A 23,572-nucleotide genomic window follows, 5' to 3' on the forward strand; every position below is an offset into this window, starting at 1 on the left:
ATTCTCTTACTGAAGCATGTATTTCTTTCAGGATAATTGGATTGATGTCTGGACCTTTTATCAGTGATGTTCTTAGGCTGCGAATGCATTTCAGCTTTCTGGGACTGAAAGTAAATAAGTAAGATTGAGCTGGGAGTGAGTTTGTGATCATTTGGCCTTTGAATTGGGCACTACCCTTTTGACTTGGAAGAGATTTAAATTTGCGGAACTGGACTGTAATTACTGTAATGATAAAGGTATGTTTGGTTCTTTCTATACAGTAAACTGACACACAAATAGCTGATATGGCATGTCAGACTTAATAAGTTTTTCAGATGGTGTAAGTTTTATACTGTACATGCTTTGAGCAGAGATTCTTCTCTTCTGTGGATAACTGTCACTCTGCAAATCATGCAGTTTCTGAATTGGTGAAAAATCAGAGCTCTTCATTTTTTCTGAAGTTTTTTCCCAAGAAACATAAGGAATGGGCATGTTATTCATAATCTAATAGTTTGCATAGTGAAATGACAAGCAGCGAGGGCCACAAGATGCAGGAAGAAGGGAATTTTCACTGGATATTGAAGAAAAAAAATAATTCATAAGAAGAAGGTGCCTGTAGGGGCTGCAGAATCTCCATCCTTGTAGACTTGAAAAACTCTACTGGACTATGCCCTTAGCAACCAATTGTAATTCCTGAAGGTAGTCATGATTTGAGAAGGTTGAACAGGGTGACCTCTACAACATTTAAAACTGTAGAAACAGTAAGTATCAAGAGCATATGATTTTTGAAACCCATTGTAGTTGAAACTGCATTACATTTTGATAGAAGGGATGGTGCTGTAGTGAATAGTATGATTCATTAGATCTTGAAGTAACTAATAAGAAATGCTCATTTCGCGTGACTGTTTTGAATGAGATGATTCTGTAAGTCTTTTTTCAGTGTAATATGTTGGTCATCTTCCATCAATCATTTGGAGAGAGACAAGTAGGGTTATACATGACATGGGTTATTTCCTGTGATTAAAAACTAATGGTGCAGTATTTCGCTATGTTATACTTACCCACCTGATTGCTCTGTGTGATTGGGAACTTAAGTATGAAGGTCACTTCCATGAGATTGTCCTCGAATACTGCGATGAGGGGGAGGAGGGAATAATGGCAGCTATTTGAAAATAATACCAATTCTAAGCTCTTGTGGAGAGGGTAAGTGTTATTTCTGAATAAACAAATGAGGAAATAGTTATCTGATTACATTATTGCATATGCATATCATACTGGGGGAGACCATTGATAGATTATGATAACCATTTCTGATACCACTGCTGAAGAATATGTTTGAAGAATAATAAAATATTTAGGAAAAATTTACAACAAATACTTGTAATCTGCCTGGAAGGGAAAGGCTTGAATTCAGTCTTCTGCTAAAACCAAATATTAAGCATGCCCTTAACCACAATCCAAAACTGGATTGTGAAAAAAAGTATGTTAGGAAAGGTCTCTCTCATCTGTCAGAAAATTCTATATTATGTTTGACAGCTGAAAGCTGAAGCTTAGGCAAAGTGAGGTAAGAGAGTAGGTGCAACTTTGTAAGATACTTCATTACATTATGGTTAATTTACTGGGGATTCAAGTTATTTTGTGGGTTTTTTTTTCATTTAGATTTAGTGGTTGTAATGCTTCTTTTTGGCTTAACCTATGAAAACTGCCTGTTTCATAGAATCATAGAATGGTTTGGGTTGGAAGGGACCCTAAATATCATAGAGTTCCAAGCCTCCTGCCATGGACAGGGACACCTTCCTCTAGACCAGGTTGCTCGAAGCCCCATCCAGACTGGCCTTGAAGACCTCCACGGATGGGACATCCACAGCTTCTCTGGTTCCAGAGAACAACCTGCTCCAGTGCCTTACCACCCTCACAGCAAAAATTTCCTCCTAATATCTAATCTAAACCTACTTTCTTTTAGTTTGAATCCATTCCTCCTTGTCCTGTCACTACATGCTCATGTAAAAAGTCCCTTTCTGTCTTGTAGGCTCCCTTCAGGTACTGGAAGGCTGCAATTAGGTCGCCCTGAAGCCTTCTTTTTATTTAGGCTGAACAAAGGCAATCCTCTCAGCCTTTGCTTGTACAAGAGGTGCTTCATCCCTCTGATCATCTTGGTGGCCTTCTCTGGACTCACTCCAAAAGGTCCATGCCTCTCTTGTGCTGAGGACCCCAGAGCTGAACACAGTACTCCAGGTGAGGTCTCACCAGAGCAGAGTTAGAGGGACAGAATCACCTCCCTTGATCTACTGGCCACACTGCTTTTGATGCAGCCCAGGATAAAAGTGGCTTTCTGGGCTGCAAGCACACATTGCTGGCTCATGTCCAGCCTCTCATCCACCAGGACTCCCAAGTCCTTCTCGGCAGGGCTGCTCTTAAGCCACTCATCCCCCAGCCTGTACTGATACTGGGAGTTGTCCCGATGCAGGAGCAGCACTTTGCACTTGGTCTTGTTAAACTGCCTGAGATTCCCAGGGGCCCACTTCTTGAGCTTGTTTGGGTCCCTCTGGATGGCATCTTGTCCTTCAGGAGTGTCAACCACACCACTCTGCTTGGTGTCATCTGCAAATTTGCTGAGAGTGCACTTGATCCCTTCATCTATGTCACTAGTAGAGATAATTTCTGTAACTGATTTTTGTTTTGTGATTCATTTTATATGCTGTGTCACCTTCTATATGCCACATACTTGTTATCAACAAAACATAACTGCATTGCAGAGTAATAGACTAGATACACTATCTTGTTAGTCATTGGGCTTTGGGTATTTGAAAGGTGGTTGGATAGAGATTTTTAGAATATAAGCTGAATGCTTTTATCGGAATACTCAGCACTGAAATTAGGTGCTGACATTATGAATGCCACTTGTAGATCTCAAAGTTGGACCAGAAGAATAATGCAAGTCATGCTTTCATAGCTGTTGAATTTTCCACAACCCAAGGAAATCAATAGTGTGCAGATGTCTAATCAATCAAGTAATTTACAGGGTTTTACTCACAAGCCTCAAAGTTGGAATTAAGTTTTATACTTTTTGAAAGTTAATGTAATTTCTCCAAAAGCAGTTTTTCAGTTCTTTGCAAGATTTCAACATTGTTTTGTCCTCTGTGCTCTTTCCTCCTCTTCTGTCCCGTGGATGACTTAAATATGCTAATATTATTTGAAAGTAGTGTTTTCTTTTAGGACAAGATTACTTGCATGTATACAACCATACTCAGTTCAGTGATCTGTCATATCTGTCTTATGATCTTTGCTTGTCAAAAGAGGTCTAATGAATTACTTGAATTAAATGTATAGATTTAAGTAGTTTTAGAAATTGCACTTATACTATCACCAGTTTCAAGACCAGAGCTCATATTCACATGGTGGTAACACCACTAGAATATCATTGCTAGCTTCCTCAATGATCTTAAGCTGCTCTATATACTACAGTTTGAGCAAGAATATGAAAAGGCTGTCCACTTGCTGAGGGTGGGTAGATTTCACACTTAATTTCACACAATGATTAAGCCATAAAAATGATTATTTTAATCAAATACCTGAGGAAGTGATCAGCTGTGGTTTAGGCTTGTAGGGTTGATCCCGAGTTGCGGAGCTTATATTCAGACGCCATTTAGTACTGAGGTCCCTATCATGAGAACTAACAGATGGAATTATTACAAGAAAATAAAATGGCAGGTAAACTGAAATCAATTTTTTCCATACCATTAATTTGGGGAGAAATGCTTTAGGGTTTGCAGAAATTTAATAAATATGCATAAGGTGATATTTGTGTTCCACATCCTTTACATTTATACTGGCTTATTAAAGATTTAATTAAGTTTTCTGAAAAGGGAAAGGATGCAGTCTTGCAAAAAAACACAGATGACAGTGTGGGTTCACAATAATTAGGGCTTCAGGGATAAAATAAAGGTTCTCTACACTTAATGAATATTAAAGGAATGGCTGCTTTGAAAACTTAAAAAAATGATGGTTTTACTTACCACATCTGTCTTATGTTTGTTTTCTAGCCCTAGACCATCAATATTTGTGACAGATTATGTACCATTTACTTTTGCAACTATGAATAGTAAACAAAAGTCGCAGAAGGTATTTTACTTTACTCTTTTTGTGCGTAAGCAATTTTTTTTTTACCAACTTCCTGCTCTTCATTATCCTGCATCATCTTTCTTTATTGTACATCCATTTAAATCTTAAAAACAGGTATCTCTGGATTACTCTTATTAATATTTTCCTATTGAAACAGCATATCACAAAGCACTGCAAAGACTCCTGTTCTTTTAAACTCCTCTATCTGTTTTGCTGTCAAGGTTCTAAAATCTTGACAGTGGTTAGACAAAAAATGTGGTAAAACATTAACATGTGGACCATGTTAATCCATGGTCTTCATTGGTCTCTTGTATTCTATGTGCAGAAATACATAAATAAGCAAATATGTTTTGTCTGTCTTGACTTGTAGCTTCCAAACTCTTGGGGCCAAGAACTGTCTGTTATGCAGTTCTTCTCCAGTACCTTGCACAATTAAATTCTGCTCCTTGATTAGGATTTCCTGTGCTCTGATTTCATAAATAACAACAATACCGAAAGAATAATTCCTTTTGCAAGATTAATTAAGAGTGCAAATGAAACTATCAATATTATACTTGAACCCTGGACAACATAATTTGGTCTATAAATATCAGTGTAATGTTGAAGAAGTACACTGTACTGCCATTTAAAAGGTGTATTCAATTGTGAGTTCAATACAGTTGCCACAGATTCTGTTACAGGCTTTTGTTTAAGACCTTGAAAGTAACTTTTTGCTTCCTTAGGCTTTGTGGCACATATTAAAATATACTATTCAGCCATAGCAGTGTATGGCATAGGATGTGTATGGCAGAAACTTGCATCCTTTGTGCTTATATACTTTCAATAATTTTCCAGGTCTGCTTTCCTCCCTCCTTCTATTGTTATTGGTCCCATGTTCCTTTTAGAATATCTTCTGGAGATCTTCTGGATCTCCTGTTCCTTGAAGAAGAAATACCATGGCTTGCTGAATCTTTCTTTTTCCATTCTTTGTTCTCCACTAAGAGTTCTGGTGGCCTTATGTGCTGTCAGTAAGTCAGTAGTACCTTTTGTCTTCTCATTCATTTCCATGGGAAAAATGGGTACTTTCATGTTAATGAGTGGTGAAAAAGGGGAAAAGAGAAAAGGGAGCTGTTAGAGGTAGCATGGACTGTGAGGAAAGATAGGCAGGTAGTGGATCTGGCTCTAAGGGGTTTCTCTGATTGAGGAACTGAATTCTCACCAGGACAATTTTCCTCTAAAATCTGCAGCCTCTCTGAAAGCATTGGATTGCCTGTGGTACGTAACTTTTTGCATTGATGTTTTTAAAATATACCTTTTCCTGAAACTTGTATTTGTTGAAATTTCCCATTTTAATTGTCTGAAGACCGCTTTACTTGCATCCTACTTCTCCACAATGGTCTGTTTAAATGCCACCTGAAAATACCAGGAGAGTAAATTTTTTTCTCATTGGTTAACTGTGTTCTTTTGAGTAGGAACAGTTAATGTGCCTCAGATACAGTATTTGTTTTTGTATAAATATGAAGTTTTATTTTAGTGTTACAGATTCTGGTAGTTTATCCTGAAGACAGAACTGTGTATATGCAAATTGACTTAGTCATGCTACAGATTATTTCTCCCACCCTCTTTTACGAGTGGCTGGTAAAAAGCCATTTGGCTCACAAGCCCTGTCTGTTCTATTGTGTGAAATCTTTAAATACGTGCCTTTCAGTGCTCTTATTTGTCTTTTGAAGCATACGTTTACATAGTTTGACAAAGCAGTATTTTTTCCAGAAAATATTTTGTCTTTTCTCACCACAAAACATTGAATTATTGGATATTTGGCCAAAGCCAGTGAGCCAAACTAACAATAAGTCAGTTAGGCAATCAGATGATTTCAGTCAAGTTGGAGTTTGTATATGAAGCAACCCATTTGTGTGGTTGGTTAATATTCATCCAGTCTCAGTCCTGCATATGTAACTTCCTGTGTATACATAGTGCAGAATACTTAACTATGTTATTTTTAATTTTTTTGTATTTATAGTGTCCTGTATACATTTCATAATGTTATACATTTTATAAATATTTTACTTATTGTAGTTGCTTTGTTTTGCAGAGTAAATTAAATTCAGTTCAACTACATTCTTGGAGAGGGAGATAAGGACTTATGTACCAGCAAAGTAAATTGGAAAGTAATGCCTCTTGTACTTATTTTTAAATGTGATTCAGACCTAAAACTTTATAGCAAATCATGTACTGTTCTTGTAAAAGGACAGGTTTCTGTCAAATGGAGATAAAGTGCATTCTCGGTCTTTGTGTCTGTAGGGATTAGGGCAGTAATTGCATCTAATTTCTGGTGATGCTTTCTCCTCCCTGTAGTCACTGATGTATTATTTCCCTGAAAATGTGTGGGGAGGACTTGAAATGTCTGCATTGGATGCCTTGAATCTGAATATAATTCCTATTATTTTACATTTCATCTCTCATTGTCAGAATGAGAGTTTTTCTTAATTGTTTTCTTCTAAATATAGAAGATACACTAATTGTGTAAGTTAAGAATTTTATTTAGGGATATGCACACACATAATGCAGGGGGAAGGAAATTTTCACACAGTTATTAGTTCTGTAGGAAATGTATCTTTTTAAATGTCCTGTTCATGAAATATGAAATCCTGACTCCCTTGAACAACATGAAGTGTAAATTGCACCAGACTAAAACTGGAATGAGCTAGTAAGTAGTGTATACTTTTCCTCTGGCATGTTTTTAGGACTGCAAGAAGTTTCTGTGATGAAAATCTCCCTGATTGACTATAACTTGGTGCAACCTATGTTAATGGTCCTGATTGGCATTTTTCCTTGTGATGAGGTGATTTACTGTTTGTTCTAGCATGTTCAATGAATATTCACCAATTTTGTTGCTAAGCATATTGATGAGCTTTGCACTTATTTATTACTTATAATTGGTTTCAGGCCTATCTAATCTTCCTCTGAATAGCACTTACTGTTTATCTATCAAGAGATCCACCTTCTTAATCTGCTTTAGGGAGCAGGAAGGGAGTAGGCTTATCAAAGATTTTTTTTTCACTTATCTTTCACTATTTAGTTAACTCACCTCTTTGGTCGTCTTTATAAATGAGTTGGTAGCATTAAATTGGCAAACAAATAGATCAGAATCATTCTGTGGTTTTTGGTCAGTTACTGTTTCAGCTTTCCTGGGTTTTCCAACTGTGTTAGCTGAAATCATTGCGCTACTGTACAAAATTGTAGTGGCAATTCAGCTGGCAAACTTCCCTAGTTCTTTGGCAAATGTAGCATTTGTATGGGAACTGGGGAAGTGGCTGTCTTAAGGTTGCGTGGGAGGAAGTGCAGTACTGGAGACCTTCACATTCGTAAAGGTAAACTTTTTTTGTTTGGTTGTGGGTTTTTTTTTGGTGAGTTTCTTTTTTTTTTGTTTGGTTTTTTTGTTTGTTTGTTTGGGGTCTTTTTGTTTGGTTTGGGTTTGGTTTTGGTTTGGGTTTGGTTTGGTTTGGTTTTTTTGGGTTTTTGGGGTTTTTTTTTTGGTGGAAAATCTGCAGTTGTTTTTAATCCTGATAGCTCTTATATCTGCCAAGTCTGGAATTATAATTTTTGTTTAGTGAGAATAGTAATAATATTCTACATAATATTTATTTCTTTTCTACCGTATTTGTACATAGGAGTTTTAATCCTGTGGGTACTTGGGTTAATGGGTAAAGCATAAAGAACATCTGGAATTTTAAGGAAGAAGTGCAATTTTTATCTGTGGTAGGTAGTTAGGAGATGTTTCAGTCCCTTTGGTAGTAATAATAACTTTTTCCACTCTAAATATTAATGGTTTTGTCTGCAACTTTTTGAATATAATTTTTAAAATTCTTAATTTTTACATTAGTTTGTGCATAGTTAGGTATCATACTTCAGAAAGTACTTGACTGTCTTGTCACAAGATAGAAAGTGTTTATTGCTTATCATCACCACATCTTTCCTCTGACATTAGGCTTTGAATTCTCTTGTTGTGAAGAGGCAGGTGAGAAATTTAATTCTGGTTTTTAGTTTCCCAGTGTCCTAATAAGCAAGATAACCTTTTGTATTAATGTAAAGGTGCCAATAAAGAATAGGTACTTGAGAATCCTCTCATTCATATCAAAAAGACCAAATCCATGACATCTGCCTATGTGTGGTTTTTTGTTTGTTTGTTTGATTTGGTGTTTGTTTTTGTGGGGTTTTATTTATTTATTTATTTGTATTTTGTTTTTGTTTCTTTGTGGTTTTTGCTTTTAATGTTTCGGAAGATGAAGAAGCCAGAGTGCTCATCATATCTAGAACATTTTTCAACTAGATGCTTTGTGTTCTCTAGATCAAGTTAATTGGTTGTTTTTGCTTGTTTGGAGTAACTTGGGAATGAGAACTCTGCTGATTTGTTGATTTTTTTTTTGATTGATTTTTTTGATTGATTTTTTTTTTTTATTTGATTTTTTTTTTGGTTGATTTTTTTTTAAGGTCAGTTAAATTCCTCTAAAATTCTTTTCTCATTTTAAGTGTCTCTTATGTAATAAAAAAGAAATACTGTTATATTCCTTGATGGAGCAATTAAAAAAAATCATTAAAGGGATTCTATTGTAATTATTTAGGTATGCTTCATTGAGGTCTCAGTGTTTTCCTGTACAAGCAGTTATATTTCTGATTACCAAACAGTGCTTATGTGTCCTTAGAACAATTTAATTTCTGCCCCATCATTCCAGTATGCTTTCACTCATGAAACCAAATCACCTCTGATTTGTATTGTATTTGCTATGCATTTTACATTTTAAATGGTTGTTGAATTGATTTGTCCTTAGTCTTCGATCTTTTAACAGGATGCAACTACCCCTTCCCAGCTGTTGTTTAAAATCTAATTCATTGAAAAGTTTTGATGCTTTCCACAGCCTTTTGTAAGATTTTTTTTAAATAAAACTTCTTTTCATTGTAGCAGTTTAGTCATCTGTTCTGTACTTCCAGTGATTGGAAACACTGCATCTGATTTTAACCTGTTGTTTGAAATAACTTAGAGAATTGAAGAAGAATTTACTGTTCAGTAAAGTAATGTCTATTCATGCACATCCTTTAAATGTCATGCTTTTCATCTAATGTTCTGAAATTGAAAATGTTTTGAGGAAGGGCTGAGAAAGCTGAGACTGTTTATTCTAGGAAAGACCAGGCTCAGAAGGAGTTTTATCAATGTAAATAAATACCTGGACTGTAAAGTGTTAAGACAAAAAACAGAATCATTAGTGCCCAGTGAGTGACTAGACTGGGGGCAGTGGGCACAAACTGAAACACCAGGGGTTCCATCTGAACATCAGTAAACACTTCTGTACTGAGAAGATAACCAAGCACTGGCAGGACTTGCCCAGGAAGGTTGTAAACTCTCCCTTTTTGGAAACACTCGAAAGCTGTCTGGACATGGTCCTGGGCCACTGGCTCAAGGTGGCTCTACTTGATCAGGGGTTAGACTAGGTGACCTCCAGAGCTCCCTTCCAACTTCATCCGTTTTGTGGTACTGTGAAATTGGTCTGGTGTTGGAAATGGAACCTTCAACAAGACTAGATAAGAAATGCAGACTGTTTTCTTCATGTTCAGACTTGGTCAGAATTCTGATTGTCCGTACTGTATCCCAAAGAAGGTGAAAATTCAAAGTAAAGTTACTTTTTTATTTTCTTTCAGTCTTTCTCTTATGAGTATAGAAATTATTACAGGGCAAATTATTCTGTATGTGAAGTACAGAAGCTACGTGCTTTGGTATTTACAAAACTGGTACATGAGCAACTGATCCTGGATTACCAGGTTCTTATGGCTTGCTCTGCAACACTATTTCTTTAATAGTTCACTTAGTTAAAGAGATTCAGCTGAACAAAGTATTTTGCAATAAAGTTGAAAGGGAACAGTTGGTTATATAGCACTGTTTGTAGAAATGTTCAGCTTCACAAATAGTGCTTGAGAGTAAAAGAAAGACCTCATTTTCAAATTTTCAAAGACACTGTGGGCTCTCGTTGCAGAATGAGGGAGAAAGGAGAAATGGCTTGTGTCTTCCTGTAGTGTCAAATCTTTGCTTTTAGTAGACAAGTACCATTTCTTCAAATTATCTAAACTGTTTAAGTAAGACTGCCTGCTGATTTCAACTAACACGTAAGAAGTGAAGGAAAAAGAATAGGATCAAAAGTTATTTTTAAAAATAAACACAATATTAATAATATCTCTGAGAAGTCAATATTCTTTGTAGCAAGGGAGAGGTACACAAACGGCTTTCAGATAGTTAATTCATAATTCTACACTGTAGATTGAGCCAGGCTGTTGAATGATGTGAGATGGCAATTGCAGAAAGCTGAACTTAAAAAAAAAATAAATCTGGGAATCAAGAAACTCAGAATGGCAATATAAACAGCACTTAGTTTAAAAGGCAGACTTAGCTAATTTTAATTTTACCTAAAATGCAGAAATATTTGAAAATGGCAGGCTAAATGAGTTAATGTCACAGATCTTGATAATCTGTAGCTTTGTGTTGTGTTCCTGGAGTTAGAAAGAGTTTCAATTTGTGAAATAATAATTGTGCATAGAACTAACTTGAAGTATCTGCTTAAAAATCATAAACTTGCACTCTGAAAGGTATGGCCGTGTCCAATTCCCAGTAATCTGAAGGTTCTGCATATTGAAAAAAATATACAGTCATTTAGAATTAGAAGTTTGATCATTTTAATGAGTTGAAATATATGTGCAGAGTGATGTTAGTTTTTAACTTTTTGTGCATAATTGTAATATTTAGCTAAAGATTTTTTCCCAACTTTAATCAAGAACGTTTGCAACGTTTTTGCTAGGTCACCCTGAAATGTTTTCCACTGAGAATAAATGAAGCTTTTTTAGCCTTTGTGTATAACAAGTACTCTTGGAATCATCCTGGTTGCCCTATATTATGCTCTCCTGAGACTGATATCCTTCCAGTGTTAAGGTGACCTAAGCAAAATGTGCTTTGAGGTTTAGCTGGTGCTTTTGTTGTAGAGTCTTTTCTCTAATTGATAATTCATCCTTTTGATATTTCTCATCATGTTTTTAATTACTTCCACACTTACAAAAAAAATAAAAATAAAACAATAAGCAAAAAACCTATAGTTGTATAAAGCATCTTACCTAGGCTAATTTCTATAGAATTTAAATGGTTTAACTTGTGTTTATTTAATGCAGTACAGTAGGAATTATCTTTCCTGAAGGAAGTTGTATGCTTGTTTACAGTACTAGAGTTCTACTCTGTAATTCATAATGTTGACTTACAGACTTTATTTAAATTAGATAAACTTTATTTTTTAATGAATGTAAGTTATCATAAAGCTTGTGACAAAGTGTGAAAATTTTAAAAAGTATAAGTTACAAAACAGGATGAATTTCTTGTATTTTGAAATAAATTGTCAATTTTTGATTGTATTACATGGAAATTGAAGATCTTTGTAAAATCAGCTGGACAACATACATCTGTGTGAACCATTATGCAGGTTACTTTCTATCTTGCATTTTCTACTGTGGAAAAAATATTAATACTTTCTTGTACAATGTTCAGAAAATGACAGCTTTGTGTAATAAGAAATCAACCAAATTTTTCTGAAACTGCTAATAGAGCAACTTATAGGCTAAAATTGGAAAAAAAAACAAACCTCAGTACTTTTAGTTCTCTGTTCATTTATCTACTCAGCCTTAGAAGGACATTTTTAGGCTTAGTGCCACAAAATGTAGGCTATTTTACATAAAGATGAAAATCGGTGTCTGATTCCAAAAAGCAAATCCTCAGTCACAGCTAAATGACTTTGAGTCAATGGAGCATAATATCAAGTCAGTCATACTGTGCCAGCTTACATGGCTTCTCGGTTATGTTCAGGCAATGGCTTTTTGTAAATAAATAAATAATCTGAAAGGGAAATGAGTATCCAAACAGATATCTGTATGTCTTACTGGTTAGTAATATTTGCATTAACTTATGCTCTTCTTTTGTTGAAGAGGAGAGAACAGAGAGGAAAAGATTTGCAGTACTGATACAGCCACTCTCAATGGAATTAGTTTATGACCTTATGAGTTACAGAACAGTCTGTACTGTGCTTCTGATGCCTTCAGAATTTGATGTAAATGCTCTTAATTTCTGCTGCAGAAAAATATGTTGCTCACTGGAATATTCAGATACTTAATCCTGGATTTCTCCATTGAACCTAGGGTTGTGAATGATGAAATTACAGATTGCAACTTTGACATGACTCATGGTTTATATTCTTGTTTAAAGACAAGTTCAAAAGAGGGAATAAATATTTTTGATGAAGCTGCTGATGCTGCATGCTTTAATTTGAAGAATAAACTGTGATAAAAGTGAATTTTTTTTTCTGGGTTTCAGAATAGCCTAGGAACTTTTAGAGAAAAGAGTGAAGACCTGGAAACTGTTTTTGATATGTTCAAGGATGCTGGTGTGTTGGTAGTGTAAATGACATTTATATGCAGGCTTCAGGTGAACAAGGAACAACAGAGGAATGTATGCCTGTAAGAACACTTGATGTTAATTCCATTAATGTAATGCTGTCAGTAATTACATATCCATGAATGTTTATCAGACATATTTTTAGAGGAGTTAACTATTCTTACAACATACTACTGAAATGTGTTTATTAGTTCAGTTAGTTTCTCTATACTATTATTCTTAGTGTAACTAAAGACTAAAAAAGGAGACTGTTAAAATAAATTGGAATTTAAACTACATACGTCAGATTGAGAAATTTGAGATACTTTACATGCCTTATCAGTGCAACCTTGTGTTTTTTGTTGTTTGTTTTTACAATGAGTGTTGTCCTGAAATAATTGCTTACAAAGCTAGCATTTTTGGGTATTTGATGCACCTGAGTGAACAAAGCAGAATTTTCATCAATTGTGATTTGATGGGCATTATTTGGTTTTGGCAAGGTACACATAAAGGAAACATGGAAGGCAAGCCATCTCGTTTGTTTTTTTATTTTATTTGCAACACCATAATTTCAGAAACACTCAAAATCTGTAGGTAACTGATCTCTAGTAGCAAATATATTATCAAATCATTAATTAGCAACTCCTTGCTTTATTTCTTTCACTACAGAAACTGTGAAATTTGAGCTACTGGAGTGAATTTGAATTTTTCATCAGGAAAGGGGAATGGCTTGGTAATAACCAATGCCTCAGCCTTATTAGTAGTCAACAGTAGTTTGAGTCCCTGGCTAATTTATTTGAAGACTTTTCCTAGTATAGGGATCTCATCTTAAAACTCTTGACCCTGCCTTTCCAGAGCAGAGGTCTTGGTATTCCATGTTCACATACTGAGCAGTATTCAGGACCCTCTTATATCAGCGAGACCTGAAACGTCTTCTGAAGCCTGACAGAAGTGAAGTGATAGAGCTGGTGTGTTTCAAGTGAAAGCAGGCTAGTTTGAACAGTGAAGCATTGAGTAATATCATTGGGACTGTGTTCTTTTTTTTTAATAGCCCCTTATGCCTTAAAAGCTACCTGTGTGAAGTTGTTCTGACTGAAGGCAAAGTAAATGAAAGGGGATCTGAAGAAGAAAACTAATTCAAAATACATTTTCAGTAATGTAAATCTGTCAACAATATGTTTATATGATATAGAAAATCTGATAAAACTTTCTTGAGAACCAAGGAGTATCTTCTCTTTGCCATACTCCAGCTATTTTTCTATGATTTTGTGTTTCACAGATCAACAAATCTGAATGAACAGTATTTAATTTTTTTTTTTTTAAATAGGAGATTTGTCTTGAAAATGTCAGGGACATCCATTGGATAGACAGCAAGCAGCATTTATGAAAATTTGAGTGGTGCTTTGTTTTGTGTTGTTTGGAGCCCCCTGCCCCCAACAAGACAGTTTTATTTAGGCCAAAAGAAATTTAGAAAATCCGGCCAAGGAAGATTAACAGTTAATGAGACAAAAATGTATGGATACAGGGTGGTTCTTATTGTTGTTTATGCATTGTCTTGTAGGCACTGCGTCTTGGGAGAACGAATAGATAAAGCTGTGTTTTAAGTAGCTAATCTGCTGGTCACAGAGTATGAAAGGGAAGGCTTGTAGATGACAAGCTCTGTTAGGTTAAGAAGCAGAGAGGAGATACAGGGGATCACTGGGAAGCAATCCCTAATGGGGAATTGCTTCAGGTGTAGATGCCAGAAGCTTGACCTGCCAGCATCTTCTGTTTCATAACTTGTCACAGTTTGCCTATGGTTTTGACAGCAGCAAAGATAATTTTCATAGGTGATTGCTTTATGGGAAAATCCTGTTTTCTAAAAAATGAACAGCTTTTCTTGTTTGGTAAGAAAATTCCTGGATTTTTACTTGTTACAAGATAGTATAGTAGCAGCAAGGAGTATTATAGTTCTGTTTGCTTTGCAAAAATTAGCATTCATGTTGTTTCCACGCATAAATCATGAATGTTTTTGTTGTGCTTGAGGCATCAGCCACTGAAAATATATAAATGATATATGTCTGCCTCTTCACCGATTGATTTCAAAGTTCTATATGTTTTTATCAGTAGACTGTTATCTCTTGACTCTGTAGTTATTTGCAACATCAAACCTAGAGTTTTCCTCATACAGGAAGAATTTCCCTTTTCGTATTTAGGCTTCTAGGGTTTGTTGTCTGTTTGGTTTTTTTTTTCCTAGTGTTTCAACTAAAACAGTTCCATTGAGTTATTGGTAAAAAGCTAATAAGTACTCAGAGGAATTCTGTAAACCAATAGGTTTAAACAAATGTAGGGTCTTTACTTGTATAGACTGTGTGAAGGAGCAGAAAATTAGCGACTAGAGGAAAAATGGGATAGTTCCTTCTTTTCTGGATATTGTTCATCTCAAGATGTGTTTTATCAGATTTAGCCATTCTCTCCTATTTCCAGATTTTTTCTGGCAGAAAACTTTTCCCCAGGTGGTGGAAAGAGGTTGAGTTAATAAAATTTGTGTAAATGTCTAAAATTCTAATGGGAATTCACTTTGGTGACAGTTTTAGGTATGGTTTGTATAGTTGGATGGTAAATGATAGAAGAAAACTACTGGAGAACATATTCAGTTTCAGTATCTTCATGGCAAGAACAATTTGGGATAGACCATTGTCTTTTCTAACAATGCTTTCCTGGATATTAATAGATTATTTTTATTAGGGTAATATGGAAAACTATCCCTTTTGGCTTTAAATGTTTTCTGTCATTTTTTTTTTCAATTTTCAACACTCTCTTTTACACAGGAGAAATTTTTTGACTGAGGTAGAGCTCATACTTTGATTCAACAATGTTTTTTCTTTTTTATACACTTTTATCTGAGAAATATTTTCTAACAAAAATATCAGAGTTACAATTTGAATTATGAAATCCTTAAGGTTGTTCTGCTGCTTCAGCATGTTTAAAACGTGATCCCCCCCCTTTTAACAAACTGACCAATTTTCTGAGTGTAATGTCTTAAAAGTAGGTGCCTTTTTGATCCAAAGCTAAAGTACCCAGTTGGAATTTTGAAATGTGCCATATTTCCTTAAGACAGATACTGAACTTGAAAATCAAATGCATGGCTAAAATAGAAACTTATCTAAGAGTAGATTTATTTCTTAGATTTCATTATTAAATGAAATGAGGAAAAAGTTGCTAACTTAGCAGCATATATTGTGAAAATATTTTGTAAATGACAAAAACAATATCAGGCCTTCATCTCTCTCTGAAGAGTTACAAATCAGAAAGACTTCACTGTGAATTCTAGAGCTATCACTTCCAAGTTCTCTTCTATCAATTACTCTGCAAAAGAAGTCTTTCTGGAATAAAGCGTATGAAAAAATCGGTAGGATATTGAAGTGCGGTCAGTTACCTAAGAAAAGTGTAGCCTATAGCAGAATGTTTTATGATGTAAGCAATTATCTGCAATCTATTCAATAACTTTCTATTTGAAAAGAGTAGATTGCTTCAGAATGCAATGAAGGAAGTATGTAAATTGCACCTAATGACTACATTCCTGAAGCACTAGCTTGATTACCTAGTATAGTAAACAGGTTAGTTTGGTTACTACCTTTTTACCTAGTGCATTTAGGAAAAAAAACAACAACAAAAGATACAAGTGTTTGAGAACATTATGGTGAACTTCAGAATATTGCATAAGAGCTCTGTAAAGGTGACATTGCACATGGTTGGATCTGAAAGAATCAAGGCAATTTTTTTATTGGCAACAAGCTTCCAAGTAAAACTTGGTTTGGGAATTCTCTGAGTCTTCCAATTTAACTGTTTCTTTTAAAGAAACAAATTGTGTAGCACTAATAGAACTGGATTTTTTCCTCTCCTGTTTTGTTTTGGGTTTTTTTCTGTCAAGATCATGCTTTTTCTTTCATACCTTTAATGCTATTTCATGGGTTTCTTTCCTCTTAATAAGGCCTGTTCTGAAAAGTCTTTGGTTTTCTGTACCAAGTAGGTTATTGTTCATCATTCCTGTGCTAATATAGAAGTCGTGTCTTTTTATTAATTCTCTTTGGTTTATCTTTTTGCTGCAGTTATTAAAGCTTTTGGATATACTAGTTCACATCCTTTTAGCTCCTTATGTTTTATTGCACATTACCAGCTGCAGTACCTGATGCAGAACTTTGAAATGACCAAAGATTTAATTCAGACACTGCTAATTCAAGGAAACCTTACAAATGTCTTTTAGCAGAAGAAAAATTATGGTATTAATTGATTCATTTATATAAACAGAGTTGTAATCCTCTTTCACATTTGAGATAACAAATATCAGCTTAATTGTGAGAAAAGGAATGAAACCCTAAAGGATTTTTTTTCAAGGCTTTATAACGTCAAGTAAATGCAGCTCTCAGAACTGTTCATCATTTACACTGTTCAAAACTTTTGGACTCAAGCCTTCTGATGACCTGTGCCTAAGGAGCTCTGATAATTTTTAAGATGGAAGTTCTTACAGGCAAAATGTAATTTTTCTTGATCCTTGGAGTTCACTCCTTCCTTCCCCTCATATATCTATCTCTACTCTTATTTATAGCATTACTGATTTGTCAAAATGTTACTAGATGACCTAATTTTTCTATTTCATTCCTTTTTTTAAAGAAAGTCCTAGAAAAACCACCTTGTCTGCTTTCTCAGTTTTTCTTACACAGTATTTGAGTTTTATCCTTGCCTTGCCTCTCACTGTATTCTCTTTTCTCAGTGTCCCCATTTCAATATGTTTTTTAAGCTAGTTTATTCTTCCCCTCCACAGTGGAGCCTCATCAGTTCATAAACCCCTTCACTAATTTGTGTATTTTAACAGAGATCTGACATCTTCAAATTTTCTGAACTTAGTTTCCCTTTTGTTTAGTGCCCCTTCTTCACTTTCTGTCTGTCTGCCCCCTCTCTGTCCTTCCCACTTTCTTTCAGTGCTCAGCTTCTGACTTGTAATATTCCAGTTTTCTCCACGCTTTTTTGAATTCTTATTTGATATAGGCAGCCTCCGCAGGGTCTGTGAATAGGGAACAGAGGGATATAAAACAAGATAGGTTGATACATTGATCCTGATACAATGTATGTAGCAATCCACCTAGAGTACGGTCATTGCGACTTCACTGAACCTGGGTAATTTAGGAAACGAAACAATTTCTGCTGAGCATGTGTGACATCAGGCTTACTTTATTAAAAAAGAAATTCTAAATAGATTTTCATAGAAATACTTTGATAAAGAAGACTGTCTTCTAATATTTCTCATAGCTTCCTTTAAATCATTCATGTCATGGAATGCTTTCAAGCAAAAGAAAAGCAACACACAGGCAGGGATTTTTTTTCTTATACAATGGTAGTTCAGTCAAAATATTTTGGGGTCCTTAATCTTGAAAGCAGCTCAAAATGTTGATCTCATAACAGAATTTACCTAGCTGGGTTTATATGACAGTGCAGTCCTGTCTGTAGCAAAATATGAAACTTGTATTAATTTAAATTCAATAAGATACATATTTGTAGGAAATTCTGAATATAGTAACTATTTCTCTCTCTGTAGGTACAATTTTCTTTCATCTTTATACTTGAGTAACTGATAATATCTTACTCTCATTTTTACTAAATAGAATAAATATAACACAATGCTACATTTTCTAAAGCTTCAATTTTTTTAAGTGGAAGTTAAATGATTGCTGCACTGGCAACTTGTATTAAGACAGTCAACCTTACTCTACTCCTTTGCCTTTGGTAGCAGCCTGTTTGATTTCATTTTGTGGATCCTTTTTGTTTAAGACCACACTGAGTTATTTTTTTAAATACTTAAAATTTCCCTGTCTACATGAAAGACTAAATTGTGCTATAAGCTAACTTTTGCTATATATGTATAACCTATGCCTATAACCATATAACTATATAACCTGTGGCTTAAGTCTATATAAGCTCTGAGGGTGAAAAGGCAGAATATAGGTACAAAGCACTTAAACTTTAAGCTTAAACATTCCTCATCCTTGTCCTCAATTACAGAATCTTTTGGCTGAGAAAGTGGAACAGCTGATGGAGTGGAGCTCAAGGCGTTCAGTCATCCGCATGAATGGAGACAAATTCCGAAGGTTTGTGAAGGCTCCACCTCGTAATTACTCTGTGATAGTGATGTTCACTGCTCTTCAGCCACAGCGACAGTGCTCTGTTTGCAGGTAATTTATAGCTTACTGAACTTTCTCATCTTCCTCACCAGCCTTCAAGTGAACACTTGAATCAATGTGCAATACACTGAGTAGGGTTGTTCTTTGCATGGGATAGATGCACACTATTCAACAGGCTCATGTGCTTGTTACAGTATCTTTTCAACTGTCATTTAATCTAGATGTCAAATTTTAGGATTCTGCCAAGTTTTTGTTTCTTTTTTTGAATTACAGTTGAATAAAATGTACACAACTAAGGAAGACTTTCTCTTTAAGAAATCAACTTTATTTTGTTATAGTTGACCATGATCTTTCCAAAGACGTTGTGTGACAGAAGTGGTTCATTACCATATAATAATGGCACTTCACTGATGTCTTCAGTAAGAGATGTTGAAGGCTCTGATGCAGATGTGACTTACCCTGTGATTTCACAGCTTTGGACAGTTCTTACATGCAAGCACATTTTTCCACAAAGACATGCTTATTGTGGAATACTTTCTGGCACTGCACTTTAATATGTTCTGGTGTCTGCATTTAGAATATGTATTAGAGTGGCTCTGGTATTCCTCTAAGTTCAAGATCTTTTTGTGCAAGTTCCTAGCTCAATAAATTAATCTAAAATTTACTAATGGTAGACAGGCAAATAAGGCCAAGGGACTGAAAGGTAGTCATGCACTTAATTACCTTACTGAATCAGAAACTGTGCTAATAAAACCTTCTTCAGCCAAAATATGCATTAGAAATTATTGTGTGTAGAAATAGATTGGATTATTGTGCAGGGAGCTCTAAACAGTGTTTAAATAGGCAGTAAAAAGCTCTGTAGAACTATGAAATATGCAAGCTGTATATTAAGAAATATTATTTCTTGGTTTTAAACAGGTGCAATTTAATCTATATACAGAGTTGGTAAACATAGCAGCTTGTTAGATTTCTGATGTGTCGGAATGGGACATTTACAACAGAAACTTTAACTTGTGTATCTGTAGTTGTATATGGGTTTTATTGGATTTTTTAATAGATTAATTTTCTGTCATTGAAGTCTGTTGGTCAGTTTTGAGGGAGAGTGTATAAATTGCCTTTCCATGAGTTCAGTCTCCACATATGAACTGTGGAGAACTCATATATCTAGTCTATACTAGGTATAGAAGCTTTCCAATATTCTTAAGTCAAATGAATTTTTAGTTCAGCACTTTGGTTGCTGTTGTTTCTTCTTTGTGTTGCCAGGGTTCAACTTTAGGAGAGGAAATAGGAGTTGAAAGTTTACCATACTGTTTTAAATCATTCCTTATTTTCTTCCCCAGTGAATAAAGCTACAGGAGATGCACCAAGTTCAGCTTTATAAGGGTCATTGTATTTGTCATTATAATGGCCATAGCAAATTCTTTCCCTATGCTATGTACAGGTCTTTTGTAGGGCATGTGAAAACAACAAAATACTGCTTTTTTTTAAAGGAAATTAGGTTTGCTTGCAACTGTGTATTGTTTACTGTACTGAAAAAGAGCTTGTAAATTTTATCTTGTAATAGGCCAGACTAGACATTTATGTACAGAAGCAACTGAAAATCTTTAAGCATAAAATGAAGGAAAAATCAGCATACTACATTCAGTTGGGCTTGTTTAAATAAATATGAAGTTGCAATCCGCTTGTTCATGGGAAATAAAAGGAATTTAGTGAGGTTGATCATACTGCACATAAGACCGTTATCAGGAAAATCGACATTTTCAAATCAATTCCTAATTAATGGACAGGAGCACTGAAAGGATATAGAGAACTGAAATGCATGCATTACTTGATTGTTAGCTATTCACTAGCCACTTTGCCTAAAGGAAAAATAGATTTTTTTAACTTAATCTGTAATGTTCTGTGAAGATGCTTTTGTCCAAGATTTAAGTTAACTGCTACTTGTCAAAATATTTTCAGAGCAATTGCATACAAAAAAAAAATCAATGTCATATTTCAGAAATGAAAAAAGCACATAGACTGAAATCTTTGACTTTGAATAACTTTGTCACAAGAATTAGAACCTTTTTTCCCCCTAAAGACTGAGTCTTGTTAGTTTATGCATCACAGGCCTATCTACAAAAAAAAAGGTTTTTTTGTTTCCTTTTGGTGCTTAGATTTGACATTTCTGTGTTTTGTCTCTTCTAAATGTTCAGTTAATAAAGAACATGTGCATAGTATTTTCAAGAGATGAAAAAGAATGTTTGTGGCTGTTGAATAGAGCTGTGTCAAATTCTAAGCATGAAAAACACAGTATTATACATAAAAAATAAAAAGAGGTGGAACAATAAATAACAAGATGAAAAGATAAATACCAAGAGTAGGAAATGTGGTCCTCTTCTGGAGAAGCACAGTGAAAGCTAATGGTTATTAGAGCAAGCCATTGTAGATGACCACATTTGAGGCCAGAAGAGATCATGTGTGTCCTATCTTGTTAAAAAAAAAACCTATATCCTTTGTGTATCTGATTTTGCATTTGGTTATATTTAGAATGTTTGTAGTTGAGGAGCCCCTGCTTATAGTAAAATCAGTATGACTGTTCTGGCTGGTGTTTTGAACGATTGTGGCCTCACAGATGGAGAGGTAGCTTCCTGCATTCGAAAGGTTACTGCCACTTTTGGAATTCCTTCAAAGTGAATGCAAAGTCAGTTTGGTGATCTCTGTTCTCCACTGGACAATGGACTATCGTGCCTGTCCATTGTTGAGAAGTGCTGTAACTTGGACATTGTCTAGAAGGCATGAAGGAAGGATTCTCCCCTCCTGCAACCTCCTACCTTTTTTTAATGCTGGAAAAGTTCCAGGTTTTGAATGGAACTTGGTTGAGTTCACCTACCCATATATCAAGGACATGCATGTGAAAAGCTGACCAAATATGTCTCAGAGAATGTAATTTTCTTTGTGCAGCAAGGAAGACATTATAGCATCAATCACATAAATCACATGATTTGTGAAAGTATATGGAAATCATATCAACTTACTTTCAAAATACCACTTACAAAGAAGTCCTTGGGACTCTAGATATTTGGGTAAAGCTTTGGTATGTGAAAAATCAACTTTCAGTCAATCTTGTCTGAATCAATCTAGTCCTAACACATGAAGGCTTCTGAAAACCAGCAGCTCTGTATACATGTTAGTAGAGCCTCTAGTCATGCCTCTAGATTTTTTTTGAGGAAATTCAGTATTTATCCTAAAGCAGAATTTAGAGTGAAGATTTTTCATCTAACAAGTTTAAACAACAAACAAGTTTCCATATGCTGATCCAAAAGTGTATTGAAAGCCATCTGATGCCTTCACAATTGTGTTAGTGGTAGCATAAATGTCAGTTTTTCTGTTGACACAACTATTTAAGTTCAATATGACATAGCTGGTGTTGGGAGATGAATTAACAATAACAGATTAGATATCCAATGTGCTCTCAAGTGGAAGTCGAACGTGTTTCTAATGGCTTAAGATGGGGGATTTTTTCCATGCACATTTGGAAATGCGTTTGATTAAACTGTTTTAGTTCCAGGAAATTAAACTCGGTTAGTCTTAATTGACTTTACCTGTTATTGCTGTTCTTAGTGCATATACTCTGTAACTGCACATTGGAAGCAGATCCTAAAGGGCCCCTTGACGCATTGTGATGATGAATCAGTTTGGATGAGCAGTCAGAAATAATCTGACTTTGAACAGTGATGATTCAGAATATAAGGCCAGCTACCTTTTTCCCTTGGTGTTCAGGTCTTCACTCAACTAGATAGTGTATCTCTGTTACCCACATCAGTCGCACTACTAAAGAAAAAAATTACCTGTGTATGTAAGGAGGAAAAAAGAACGTTCATTCTGACAATAGTATCTTCACAGAGATGAGGAGACTGTTTCTCAGCCTGTACTTTGTATTACATACAGGCAAATGGTAACTTCTAGATTGACTTGAATGCATTTTTGGGTGAAAATTCGCTTCCAGCTTCTGTGCTTTACATCTTCCTACGTTTTGCAGTCTGCTCCCCTGTTTTATTCTCACCACATTTTCTTAAGTGATCAGCACCTTTTTACCAATCAGACTTTAGTGACCCCAGGCTGCACTTGATTTTTTAGCTGCACATGGGCTTTAGCTCTATCCTGCTGATACTGACTGCTCCTCTGCATCTTTCCTTCTTATAATTAACTCATTCTTTTTTGTTTGTTGCTATACCATCTGACAACTCCATAAGCAAAGTCTTTTACTTTCCAAGCTCTGCTTCTCTCATCTGACTGGCAGAAGCAACCATCTCTGCTTTCAGTACAGGTGTATGTCAGAGACATCTTGTTTGTCTACAAACAGTTCACATCTTTGTCTGGTTCATTTTGCAAATTCATTTCTGGGGTATTTTCATTTAGAAAGGGATATTTGCGTCAGAAAAATGAAACTGGTCACTTGAACTTTTTCTCAACAGCTGAAGCCTATCACAGAAAGGTGCATATTTTGTGTTGTGTTTGTGTTTGTGTTGTGCATATTTTGTGTTTCTTAGTGTTCCTTGAAAAGATCAGAGCAGAGGCTTAAGATGCTGAGTTTCAGTGGATAGGGTCTATATGTTGTTGACCTGTGCTAGTAGTTTGTTATAAGATAATGGTTAAAATATGTAAATTAGACAAGTGCATCTCTCTGTGAATTTAAAGCTACTTGAAACAAACAGATTTTGGTTTGCATACTTTCTACTATGCTTGTTTATGCCTGTGAATTCCCAAATGTTTCCTTTAAAGAGGTGAGCCTGTTTGAATTATAGCAAATTGAGATTGAAGCCTAGAATTAGCATCATAAATGATCAGGAGAAAAATGGGGAAATGCAACAGAGAAAGATTATAGTAATGGCAGATG

General features: G+C 35.2%; 1 protein-coding gene across 4 annotated transcripts in view; it reads left to right on the top strand.

The window, feature by feature from the left end:
- Window positions 1–23,572, top strand: part of TUSC3 (tumor suppressor candidate 3) — a 117,895-nt gene that overhangs the window by 17,685 nt on the left and 76,638 nt on the right. For all 4 annotated transcript variants that reach the window (XR_003533169.1, XM_027676461.1, XM_027676462.1 and 1 more), the window contains exon 2: window positions 18,575–18,744. Coding sequence is in view for 3 of the 4 variants with exons in the window: in XM_027676461.1 (XP_027532262.1) it covers window positions 18,575–18,744 (170 nt within the window). In the remaining variant the exon portion in view is untranslated. The remainder of the gene's footprint in view (window positions 1–18,574; window positions 18,745–23,572) is intronic.

The sequence above is a fragment of the Neopelma chrysocephalum genome, unplaced genomic scaffold, assembly GCF_003984885.1.
Source record: "Neopelma chrysocephalum unplaced genomic scaffold, ASM398488v2 Primary Assembly neopelma1_42, whole genome shotgun sequence".
NCBI classification, from domain to species: domain Eukaryota; kingdom Metazoa; phylum Chordata; class Aves; order Passeriformes; family Pipridae; genus Neopelma; species Neopelma chrysocephalum.